General features: G+C 45.3%; 1 protein-coding gene across 2 annotated transcripts in view; it reads right to left on the bottom strand.

Annotated features, from left to right (window-relative positions):
• The window catches only part of LOC119956312 (RNA binding protein fox-1 homolog 1-like), a 229,362-nt gene extending 216,382 nt beyond the window's left edge, over window positions 1–12,980 (bottom strand). Inside the window, exons 1-2 of one of the 2 annotated variants that reach the window (XM_038783414.1) lie at window positions 12,962–12,980; window positions 11,938–11,988 (exon numbers count right to left, since the gene is read on the bottom strand). Coding sequence is in view for 1 of the 2 variants with exons in the window: in XM_038783412.1 (XP_038639340.1) it covers window positions 11,938–11,988; window positions 12,327–12,335 (60 nt within the window). In the remaining variant the exon portion in view is untranslated. Of the gene's footprint in view, window positions 1–11,937; window positions 11,989–12,326; window positions 12,351–12,961 lie in introns of those variants that run through there. The other variant, XM_038783412.1, reaches the window with a different exon arrangement.
• Window positions 12,981–13,187: the final 207 nt, after the last annotated feature.

Raw genomic sequence — 13,187 nt, 5'->3', positions numbered from 1 at the left:
CTCTCTCTCTCTCCCCCCCATCCTCTCCCTCCCCCCGTTCTCTCTCCTCTCGCCCCCCCGTCCTCTCTCCCCCCCCCCCCTCCATCCTCTCTCTCTCTCTCTCCTCCCCCCCCCCCCCCCCCCCCACATTATCGCAGGCATCCCTGTCACTGATTTTAAAGAGGGACAAGGACCCGGAGCAGTGTGGGTCATACTATCCGATTTCGCTGTTAAATATGGATGCAAAGTTTTTTTGGTTTTTGTAAATAAATTTTGAGTACCCAATTCATTTTTTCCAATTAAGGGGCAATTTAGCGCAGCCAATCCGCCTACCCTGCACATCTTTGGGCTGTGGGGGTAAGACCCACGCAAACACGGGGAGAATGTGCAAACTCCACACGGACAGTGACCCAGAGCTGGGATCGAACCTGGGACCTCGGCGCTGTGAGACTGCAGGGCTAACCGCTGCACCACCATGTGGATGCAAAGTTGTTGGCATCGCAGATAGAGGATTGTGTGCCGGGTGTGATAGGAATGGACTAGACGAGGTTCGTGAAGAGGCAGCAGCTGTGGGCGAATGTACCAGGCTGCTTAACGTTAGTATGATGCCCTCTGAGAGACAGGAAGTGGTGGTGGCAATGGCCGCAGAGAAGGCGTTTGACCGGGTGACCGGGTGAACGGGCGTATCTGTTAGGTCCCTTTGGGTTTGGGCAGGGGTTTGTGGATTGAGTTCGGCTGTTATATCATTAGCCGAAGGCTAGTGACCGGACAAATAGGATTAGTTCAGACTTTGGGCTACACCAGGGAACAAGGCAGGGGTTCCAACTCTCCCTGCTGCTTTTTATCTCGGCGATAGAGCCGTTGGCAGTGTCGCTCAGGGCGTCGAGGGGGATTGAGCAGGAAGGAGTCAAGCACAGGATCTCTTTGTGTGCAGATGGCCTCCTGAGTACATTTCCAACCTGGTGGGGAGTTTTGGAAGGGTCATGGGGGATATCGGCTGCTTCTCAGACTATAAATTGATATGGAAAAAAGCGATGTGTTCCTGATTAATGGCAGGGGTAGGAGAGGAGGCTGGGGAATTGACGTTCCAGGTGGTGGGGGTTTCGATATCTCGAGATACTGGTGGTGCGGAGTTGGACCCAGCTGCATAAGTTGAACTTGGTACGATTGGCGGAGGGCATGAAGGTGGACTTCAAGAGGTGGGATGTGCTGCCCAAGTTTCTGTTTGTGTTTCAAAACCTCATCTTTATGCCCAAGTCCTTTTTTAGAAAGGTGTATGGGATGATTTTGAGGTTGGCGAAAGGCCCCAGGGATGAGAAGGGATCGATGAGAGGGGGAGCTGGCTTTGGCGAGCCTGTTGAATTACTGCTGGGCAGAAAACATCATAACGGTGAGGAAATGGGCGATGGAGGGGAGGTTGACCTGGGGACGGGTGGAGGCGGCATCGTGTAGGGGGGCCAGTTTGAGGGCATTGTTCTTGGAGCCTCTGCTGTTCTCGTCGGTCCGATACTCCGTGAGCCCGGTGGTGATATCAGCATTGCAACTTTGGAACCAGTGCAGGCAATACTTCGGACTGGAAGGCATAGAGTCATAGATGTTTACAGCATGGAAACAGGCCCTTCGGCCCAGCTTGTCCATGCCGCCCAGTTTCTATCACTAAGCTGGTCCCACTTACCCGCATTTGGCCCATATCCCTCTATACCCACCCTGCCCATGGAACTGTCTAACTGCTTTTTAAAGGAAAAAATTGTACTCACCTCTACCACTGCCTCTGGCAGCCCGTTCCAGATGCTCACCACCCGCAAAGAAATTTCCCCTCTGTATCTCTCCCCTCTCACCTTAAACCTATTCCCTCTAGTTCTAGACTCCTCTACCTTTGGGAAAAGATGTTGACTCATTATTTTATAATCCTCTATAAGATCACCCCTAATTAAGCCTCCATAAGCTCCAGGGGAAAAAGTCCCAGCCTATCCAGCCTCTCCTTATAGCTCAGACCATCAAGTCCTGGGAGCATTCTCGGAAATCTCTTCCGCGTTCTTTTTAGCTGTTTTTTTATAAATTTAGAGTACCCAATTATTATTTTTTTCCAATTAAGGGCCAATTTAGCGTGGCCAATCCACCTAACCTGAACATCTTTGTGTTGTGGGGGTGAGACCCTCGCAGACACAGGGTGAATGTGCAAACTCCACACGAACCCGGATTCGAACCCGGGTCCTCAGCGCTGTAGGCATGTCTGGTCTGACTAATGTCTAATGGCTTGTACAACTTCAACAAGACGTTCCAACTCCTGCATTCAATATTCTGCCAATAAAACCTAGCATGCTGAATGCCTTATTTTTTTTATTTTTAAAAATAAATTTACAGTAGCCAATTATTTTTTTTTTCAATCAAGGGGTAATTTAGCATGGCCAATCCACCTAACCTACACATCTTTGGGTTGTGGGGGTGAAACCCACGCAGACATGGGGAGAATGTGCAAACTCCACACGGACAGTGACCCGGGGCCGGGATTTGAACCCGGGTCCTCAACCCAGTGCTAACCACTGCGCCACATTCCACCCCTGAATGCCTTCTTCACCACCCTGTCCACCTGCAACTCCACCTTCAAGGATCTATGAACCTGTACCCCAAGATCTCTTTGTTCTGTAATTCTCCCCAACTCCCTCCCATTAACTGAGTAGGTCCTGCTCTGATTTGATCTCCCAAAATGGATCACCTCACATTTATCTAAATTAAACTCCATCTGCCATTCATCAGCCCACTGAATAGATAACATTCTTCACTATCCACTATGCCATCAATCTTGGTGTCATCTGCAAACTTACTAACCATGCCTCCTGCATTATCATTCAAATCATTAATATACATTATGAATAACAGTGGATCCAGCACCGATCCCTGAGGCACACCGCTGGTCACAGGCCTCCAGTTTCAAAAACAACTCTCAACAACCACCCTTTGGCTTCTGTCGCCAAGCCAACTTTGTATCCAATTGGCTACCTTGTCCTGGATTCTGTGAGATTTAACCTTTTGCAACAACCTACCATGCGGTATCTTGTCAAAGGATCCCCTCCCTCAGAATACCTTCTCACAATTTACCCACTGCAGAAGAAAGACTCACCGGTCGGTAGTTCCCGGGCTTAACCCTACAGCCCTTCTTAAACAAGGGCACAACATTTGCTACGCTCCAATCTTCTCCTGTCACTGTCGATGATTCAAATATCTCAGCTGGGGGGCCGGCAATTTCCTCCCTAGCCTCCCACAGCGTCCTGGGATACATTTCAGCAGGTCCCGGGGATTTGTCTATCTCAATGCGCTTTAATACCTCCAGCACCTCCTCTGTAATATGTAACTCCTCAAGACATCACTTTTTATTTCCACTTTTTATTCCCCAAATTTCCCTGACATTCCTGTCTTTCTCAACAGTAAAAACGGATGAGAAATATTCATTGAGGACTTCTCCCATCACTTGCGGACGTGCACGTAGATGATCTTGTTTATCCTTAAAAGGCCCTACCCTCTCCCTAGTCACCCCTTTGCCCTTCATGTATCTGTACAAGCTCTTTGGATTTTCCTTTGCCTTATCTGCCAAGACAATGTCATGTCCCCTTTTTGTCCTCCTGATTTCTCTGTGCTGTGAAAATGAAAATGAAAATGGCTTATTGTCACGAGTAGGCTTCAAATGAAGTTTCTGTGAAAAGCCCCTAGTCGCTACATTCCGGCACCTGTCCAGGGAGGCTGTTATGGGAATCGAACCGTGCTGCTGGTTTGCCTTGGTCTGCTTTCAAAGCCAGCGATTTAGCCCTGTGCTAAACAGCCCCAGTGGGCGCCGATATGTGACAACCATAGGTTCATGACAGGGTTGGACGCAATGGGGTGGTGGCAAGTGGGGATGGAGCACTTCAGGGACTTGTTTGTGGGAGGAAAGTTTGCAGGCCTGGAGGAGCTTGATGAGGTGTAATAGTTGTCTAAGGGATCGCTTCTCGGCCTTTTGGCTAAGATTGAGCGTAGATTGAGACTTTTGGCTCAGATCTGGTATGCCTCCTTTGTGGGGACCATGAATTGGATTCAATTTGAATTGGTTTTTGGAGCAGGCAAGGAGCTGGATTAGGGGTTCGCCTCTGTCCGCACTCTGGCTTTGTAACTCAGATAAAGTAATGAAAAAAAATAAAAATAGTTGCCCAAGGGAAACAGGTTCAGGTACCTGCAGGCGAGGGACTTTGTTAGAAAAGAGGTGCCGTCCTTTTCGGAGATGCCACCTCCGGTGCTGAAAGGCAAGTTGTTGCCCGAGGATGACACTGGGGAGGAGAGAGTGCCGGATATATATGGAGAGCTGGTGGATAGGGAGGACGTTCCTGTAGAGGAGGTCAGACACAAGTGGGGTGGAGTTGGGGGTTGGGGTGTGGAGGGAAGCCCAGCGGAGGGCTAATGCTTCCCTGTCGTGTGTGAGGTTAAGCCTCATCCAGTTTAAGATGGTGCACAGAGTCCACATGACAGTCTCGAGGATGAGCCAGTTCTCTGAAGGGATGGTGGATAGGTGTGGCCGGTGTGTGTGAGGGCCAGCAAACCATGTGCATATGTTTTGGGCGTGTCCGATGTTGAGGGGGTTTTGGAAGGAGTTTTCGGATGTAATGTCCGGAATTCTGGGCGTAGGGGTGGCTCTGAGTCCGGAGATGGCGATATTCAGAGTGCCAGAAGGTCTGGGAGTTCAGGTGGGGAGAAAGGCCGATGTCTTGGCCTTCGCCTCCCTGGTAGCCCAGAGACGGATTTTGTTGAATTGACGGGACTCGGAGCCGCCAATGGAGAAGGTGTGTGTGAGACCTGGCAGAATTTTTGCATCTGGAAAAAGTAAGTTGGCCATTCGTGGAGTGGAAGAGGGGCGCACCCTGAGGTGGATGCTGTTTATTGACTTCCTTAAAGTGGTGAGGCGGTGTCATGGTGGCGCAGTCGTTTGATCCCGACCCCGAGTCAGATCCCGGCCCCGGGTCACCGTCCATGTGGAGTTTGCACATTCTCCCTGTGTCTGCGTGGGTCTCACTCCCACAACCCAAAGATGTTCGAGGTAGGTGAATTGGCCACAGTATATTGCCCCTTAATTGGAAAAAAAGAATTGGGTACTCTGAATTTTAAAAAAAGTGAATTGGGGGGGGGGGGGGGGGGGGGAGGAGAGTTACGGGTGCTTTGTTTTATTTGGGGGGAAAGGAAAAAGTAGGCGGCAGGCTTGGGGTTAGAGGCGGGGTTGAGGCTTGTTGAGTGGAGTTGATGGGGAGGGTGGGTTGTTAGTTTTGTTACCTGTTGACGAGATTCGGGCTTTTGTATTTTTGTATATATGAAAAATGCTTCAATAAAAATATTTCTTTAAAAAAAGGAGAAATTTGAACATGTGATAATAAATCTCTAAGTAACCAATGTCTATGATTTTTCTGTGGTCTACATTAAAAACTCACATCTATATCGAACCTTTAATATAGAAAAACATCTTCATCGGCACAAAATGTGAGACTGAGCCACGGAAGATATTAATATGCAATCAAAAGCTTGATCAAAGCAGGAGGTTTGAAGGAGAGGGATCGAGAGGCAGAGAGGTATAGGGACGTACTGGCTAGGCAACCGAATGCACAGCTGTCAATAATAATAATAATAATAGCTTATTGTCACAAGTAGGCTTCAATGAAGTTACTGTGAGAAGCCCCTAGTCACCAGGGATTAAAATTAGGGTTGTATAGGAGGCCAGAACTTGAGGACCACAGATATCTAAGGGTTGAGATAGGGAGTAGTGGGGCAATTTCAGGAAGAATTTGAAAATAAGGCTGTGAATGTTTGGGTTAGAAAGGACCCAACTTTCATTTGGCTCAATGTTGAAGCAGATCAGTTGGTGTTTACTTTACAGGCATTGTTATTTTACAGAGACTTTAAATCGGGTTCTGCTCGGTGCGAAAATCCTATAACCATTAATAATAATGATGTGTGTGGAAGATGGCCCATCAATTAGAAGGGAGATCTAAATTGACTTCCGCTCTCTCTCGCCCATCCAGGGACTTCCTACCAGGTCTTATGGACCATGGATTTAGAGAGATAGGGAGGCTGGGAAATATGTTCAGTGGTGCCTCCTTGTCATCCTTTGAGTAGCTATGCCAGCAATTTGACATTCCGAGACACTCCTTTATAAAATATCTGCAACTTAAGAGACTTTATCCTTAACAAACCAACTTTGCATCTTGACTCTTCTATTTCCCCCATGGAACAAATCCTGATTTCGGAGGTGCCTAGGCAGTTTTTATGATACCTTGTGTTCTAGATCCGGTGTCAGAACATTGGGTAATTCGCAGTCTTGAGAAAGAGACTTGGCAACTGATATTGATGAGGTGACATGGGGCAGTATATGGGATTATGCCAATTAAATTTTAGTATGCAATAGAATGAAGGAGACTCAGTGAAATATACTGCACTGCTTGCATATCACTCAGAGTTTGAATCCGGTTTGACCTGCTTTTTTTAAAATTTAGAGTATCCAATTCATTCATTTTCCAATTAAGGGGCATTTTAGCGTGGCCAATCTACCTACCCTGCACATCGTTTGGGCTGTGGGGGCGAAACCCACGCAGACACGGGGAGAATGTGCAAACTCCACACGGACAGTGACCCAGAGCCGGGATCGAACCTGGGACCTCAGCGCCGTGAGGGAGCAATGCTGTGCCACCGTGCTGCCCAGGTTTGATCTTGTTATATCCCCTAAGTGCGTAAAGTGTCTGGTAGTCGAGGGTGAATTCATTCACTGCATATAGACCTGTGCCAATATTCAATCCTATTGGTCTGGTGTAGTTAAGGAGCTGGAGGGGATATTTGACAAGGCCTGAGAATTTGATCCTTTGTTCCTAATTCTAGGTCTTCCAGGTGGGAGAATTACTGACGTTAATGAAAAAAGGCTGTACAGCACCCTAACTTTTGCAGCTCGTAAAAATATCCTCTGCTCCTGGATCAGTGACAAGTATCCTTCAATTCCAAACTGGCATAAAATAGCCATGGAATGTATCCCTATGGAATTCCTGACATCTGTGATCCGTTCTAAGTCAGATACATTCCGGAAAGTGTGGGACCCCAATCTCAGATTTAAAAGTTCCGCTTTATCTAGCCTGCTCCTGCAAGGTTTCCCACGAGCCAGATTGTAAGTCGTGATCCCATTATACATAAATAAAGGTGTGCATCTTGATATGTTGTCTTATTATGTTTATTTGGCCATATCGTTTCCCTCTCATTTTCTGACTGGTCCAGTCTATAAATAGAGGCTCTAGTTCTTGAGGACTGTTCTGAATTTAGCCTGCTTTTCTCAGTTCTTACATCTGCGGAGAATATTTGTTCTGTACTGTACCAGTTGTGTTTGGAAAATTTGTAACGTTTTCTGTAAAAGTATTAATAAATGTACATATTTAAAAAAGGAAACAGAAAATTTATAGGCCAGAGACCAGTTTCGCATAATCCAAACCCCTAAAGTGTGCTCCAGCCTTGAATACATTCTTATCTATTGGTTATTCTCTACAGTCTGTTAAATACGTCCAAGTACATTGTATCGCACTGTTCCTAAGTGAAAATCCTTGGCGGTCGCTACTTCAACAGTGAAGTGGGCAATGCTGGTTAAGTGGCCAAATGCCAATGCGATTTTCAGTTGAACAACTCCAACTGCTCCTCGTGACGGAGATATGTCAATCATCTCTGTATCCTGCTCATCTGAAGGGAAGAAAACGGCCACAAAATTCATCACATTAAATTGACAATACTGAACTTCAGTATTAATGAAAAAAAGGAAAGATGCTGCTGCAGCTTTTCATCTTGCACTCTTCAAGACAGTTTGCAAAAATACCAACACTAAAGGGAGCAACAATTTATATTGCATAAGAAGCTGTTTGGTTGGAGGTTGGCAAGTGAACTCTGATTGGTAGAGACATTGCCATGGAGAATATACCAGGGAACAGTTAACTGCCAAGCTTTTGTTCAAATTTAAGTCAGGCAGGTCAACACTGATTGATCAAGGCACTGTCATGGGGATGAAACAAGGAATGGCTGGTTCCCCCAAGTTTTAGCTCAGTTTGGTGGGCAGCATGGCAGCGCAGTGGTTAGCACTGGGACTGCGGCGCTGAGGGCCCGGGTTCGAATCCCGGCTCTGGGTCACTGTCCGTGTGGAGTTTGTAATTCTCCTCGTCTCTGCGTGGGTCTCACCCCCACAACCCAAAAGATGTGCAGGGTAGGTGGATTGGCCATGCTAAAATGCCCCTTAATTGGAAAAAAAATAATTGGGTACTCTAAATTTGTAAAAAAAAATTTTTTTTAGCTCAGTTGAAAAAGACCCTATGTGTGAAAGTACTCCTGTCTGCAACGGACAAAGTCGCGTGTGTGATTATTTTTGCTACTAGCATGCATAAGTAAGCCACACTGCAAGCCCTATTGATAATCTTAAATTGGCTTTCAGCGTAATTCATAACATACTCAGGATTGTTTAGCAAGTGTTGTCAGATTGCAGAATCGCATTGAATGTTGGACACTATGTTTTAAGTTTTGTTCTCTTCCCCCCCCCCCCCTCTAATCTACAAGAAAGTACAACAGCACCTATACTTCCTCAGGAAACTAAGGACATTCAGCATGTCCACATTGACTCTTACCAACTTTTACAGATGCGCCACAGAAAGCATCCTATCTCGTTGCATCACTGCCTGGTATGGCAACTGCTCGACCCAAGACTGTAAGAAACTACAGAGAGTTGTGAACACAGCCCAGTCCATCACCTGCCCCCCATCCATTCACTCTGTCTACACCTCTCGCTGCCTGGGGAAAGCGGGCAGCATAATCAAAGACCCCTCCCACTCGGCTTACTCACTCTCTTCCAACTTCTTCCATCGGGCAGGAGAAGTCTGAGAACACGCACAAACAGGTTCAAAAACAGCTTCTTCCCCACTGTCACCAGACCCTCTTATGGACTGAACTGATCTCTCCACACATCTTCTCTACTGAGTACTACACTCCTGTATGCTTCACCTGATGCCTGTGTTTATGTATTTAGATTGTGTATCTATCGTATGTCCTATAGTTTTACATATATGGAATGATCTGCCTGGACTGTATGCAGAACAATACTTTTCACTGTGCCTCGGTACACGGGACAATAAACCCAAATCTAAATCTAAATCATGAACTCAAACTTTTGCATCCATATTAATCAGAATCAAGTATAATCCATTATCCACAGTAACCAATGGTCTATTAAATTTAAACTCGCCCCCAAATCTCCAAATAAGTTTCACCACACCCAAAACCACCTCAACAACTTTTCCCACGTCCTTTGGTTTGTTTTTGTGAACCACCCTCTTCCTGCCAGTAGTGACAAAGCCGTCAGCTACCTTGGCCCGACACGCCAACTCCCTCCCTAAATATCAGCATCGACCCACCTCAAAACCATTCCCAAAATTTACCTGTTTAAAGCAAATCTTCCTCCACCTTCCAGAATCTATGGTTTACAGTTAGATCCCTCATTGATTTATTCTGCACCACCACTGGCTAAAACCCTCTCTCACATCTCTCCACTTCAAATCTGATTCCCTTGCTGATCCCCATTTTGCATAATTATCCAACACACAACATGCTTTTCTCATATTCTATCCAGCAGTTAATCTTAGAAAAGCAAAATGCTGCAAAGGCTGGAAATCTGAAACAAGAATAGAAAATGCTGACAATGCTCAGGCTAGTCGGCATCTGTGGAGAGAAAAACAGAGTTAACGTTTCAGGTCCGTGACCTTCAAGTTGGAAACGCATCAGGTTTTCAACAAGTGAAAAGAGGGAATGGGGCAAAGAACGGCAAACTGGGACGTCTTTGACAGGGTGGAGGGAAGAGCAGATTTAATCTGCAACCCAGCCAGTCACACCTACTCGAAACACATTATTGCTTCTTCACTTGTCCCAATGGCTTATATATCATGAGATCATTTGTTATTCTTTATATCCTAATTTATCACAAACCCTCCCTATTGTTCTTTGTCTCAACGCCCCTACTTTCACTTACTGAAAACCTCTTAGCTTTCTAACATACCTGGATTATTTTCTTTAAATCATTTACGGGATGGGGCGTCACTGGTTATGCTAGCAATTACTGCCCATCCCTAGTTGCCCTTCAGACGGTGGGGGTGATCTGCTGCTGTCCCTGATGTATAGGTATATGCACTGTGCGGTTAGGGAGGGAGTTCCAGGATTTTGGCCCAACACTAGTGAAGGAACGGCCGATATATTTCCAAGTCAGGGTAGTGAGTGAGTCAGAGGGGAATCTCCAGGTGGTGGGGTTCCCAGGTATCTGCTGCTCCTCCTTCGAGATGGTAGCGATTGTGGGTTTGGAAGGTGCTGTCTAAGGAACCTTGGTGTGTTTCAGCAGTGCATCTTGTAGATGGTACACACGGCTGCCACTGTGCGTCAGTGGTGGTGGTTTGAATGTTTTTGGAAGGGGGAGCAATCAAGCGGGGCTGCTTTGTCCTGAATGATGTTGAGCTGCTTGAGGGTTGCTGGAGCTGCACTTATCCAGGCAAATGGAGAGTATTCCATTATACTCCTGACTTGTGCCTTGTAGATGGTGGACCGGCTTTGAGGGGTCAGGAGGTGAGTTACTCGCCGTAGGATTCCTCGCCTTTGACCTGCCCTGGTAGCCACAGTATTAATTGGCTAGTCCAGTTCAGTTTGCCACTTGTCAGGCCAAACCTGGATGTTGTGATGCAGAACAAGGAACAGGCGCTGGAATGTGGAAACTAGGGGTTTTTCACAGTAACTTCATACTTGTGACAATAAAAGGTTATTATTAAATCACAGACTGAGATTTTGCAGTTCCGCAAGACAACATTTCTGGTTCCACAAGCCAGACTACCACCTCTCCACACTGTCCGTGACCAGGGATGTTTATCACTCTTAGATTGTTCAATCTCTTAAGCATTAAGAATCAAAAGGAAGGTTGTGGGTCCTTTTGTCTGAGCAAACAAGCAGATTCCTGTTGACCAGCCTGGGTTATGAAATGCCTTTGTACAGTTCTCTTTAAATTTGTTCTGTGCAGCCCACAGGAGGGTGATTAGAGGCTCTCCAGGGATAACGTGGTTCAAGTTTCTCTGATACTGTTGGGCGGTCCCTTATGTTCAAGGTCACAGGCAGACATAGATTCAGCCATTTTAGGTCTTTGTCCAGTTTTTAATTTTTAGAGATAGCAATGAGCTTGTCGCTACGAAGGAGGTCTCCGTTCCTCGCGGTTACGTCAATCTTTACTGCAGTCTGTCCTCTGCAGCAGCAGCCATTGACCACAATGACAGTTATGGAAGAAAAAAAAACATGAAATTTAAACAAATCCCAAAGACTTAGTTGATTTCAGTAGTGAGTGGGTGAACCTCACAGACCACAAGATTTTCCATATTCAGTCTCTTTTGAGCTAACTATACCAGCATTACTGGTGGTATAGTTTCCTGGATTAGAGGAGGGAAGGTTGGTTAACACTCCTAGATCTGACCACTGATGGACTGTCAATGCTAAAGCAGTTAAGTAGAGACAAAATAGGTTCAATTAGCATCTTTTTTTTCTGCTCTCTCTCCTTTCCCTCGCTGGAAAGCACATTGTTTTTTTTTTACTTTAAAGGCACAGTTTAAATGCAAGTTTTTTTGGCAGGCAGGAAGGAGCATCTATGGAACTTGACAAGAAGTAATGTCTTCATAGAGGAAAAACTTGTCAGACAAAGCAGAATTTAATTAAATGCATCCGGCAACAAACATATCAACTTTAACAAATAACATTTGAATGGTAACGATCATAGCACTCCTATAAACATTAATCAAATTTAGTTTGAAAACTGAAACATGCAGGCTGAACAGGTAGCAGTAAAATAGATAATGTTTCATTAAAAGGTTTCATTTTAGAAACTAATGAAATTTCACTTTAATCAGTTCATACCTGGCTCTTCAAGGTTTGGTAGGGTAGGTATCCCTGGGTCAAGACTTCACTCTGAAGGAGGAATAACAGTCTTATAAGAGTCTTATCTCCATCATCACTTAGTTCAACAGTGAAATCTTTCAAACGTCTAGTCAACAACAACCCTGTTTCAGGGTTTATAAATCAAAGAATCTCCAACCACAGAAAGTACATTTTTCAAAAGTCTATCAATATGCATTATGTACACAATCGTACATTATCCTATGAATTATGCAGCAATGATTGAACACGAATTGAGTATACACTTTCCACCTGTCGTACTTCACAAGATTTGCGTCACTAATTTGCGTTTTAAAAAAGCTATTTGCAAATGGCAGACATCTGAAACTGAGCAACAAATGCAACCCTACCACGATCATTCATTATTAATCCATTAGACTGCTAACGTATTACTCAAGTGTGGAGGGTGGAAAGGCAAGCATTTTTGCAACTATGAAGCATTGATTATGTTAAACATGTTGCACATCACTGCACACAGCACCCACTCTATCTGCACTGTACGCTCCAGAAAAGGGAACAAAATGAACAGCAACATGCCTCCAGATAAGTCTGACAAATACATCTCCCACCTTTGATGAAAGTGTAAAAACTGATCAGGCCATTGATTAGTCAATAGTCCAGAAAATGTAAGGTTTTACTTGTGTGTTTTTTTTTTAAAAGTGTTCTCCCCTTTCGAGAAGGGAGCGAGATGAACTGTGGACAGGAAGGAGTGAAAAAAGGGGAACGAACAAGGGAAGAAGATTGAACAGTAACTGAAAAGACACACATCCTGGATTCCTATCAGAGTGCAGGATTCAGATATTTACACTCAAGTCATTACTGGGCACCTAAGAGCTCTGTATGGCTGCAATTTGCAAGCTGGCTAGTAACCGGTTAAACCTTTTGAAAACAATGGACTATATATTACTCGGTAGTAAGATGTCACAAGACAACCTCATAGTACAGCAATCCAAAACCGATCTCCCAAAAATACTGTCACAAGTACCAGTCTCTGGATTGCTTCTCATCCATTCAGAATTTAGCTGTTCAATAAGCAGTGAAGAAGAATAAGACATTAAATTGCAGGGGACTTCCCCTCTTCCCAAAGGCAGCATCAGATTATCCGATTAGCTGAACATCGAATGTGACCATAGGCAATAGCATCCTTCGCATTTAACAAAAGATGGATCACGGTATCAGCAAGCAGCCCACGTAGGCGTAACCTTGGTTAC

The sequence above is a fragment of the Scyliorhinus canicula genome, chromosome 23, assembly GCF_902713615.1.
Source record: "Scyliorhinus canicula chromosome 23, sScyCan1.1, whole genome shotgun sequence".
NCBI classification, from domain to species: Eukaryota; Metazoa; Chordata; class Chondrichthyes; order Carcharhiniformes; family Scyliorhinidae; genus Scyliorhinus; species Scyliorhinus canicula.
Note: the sequence above shows the minus strand (reverse complement) of the source record. Positions and strands in the feature narration are given on the sequence as shown.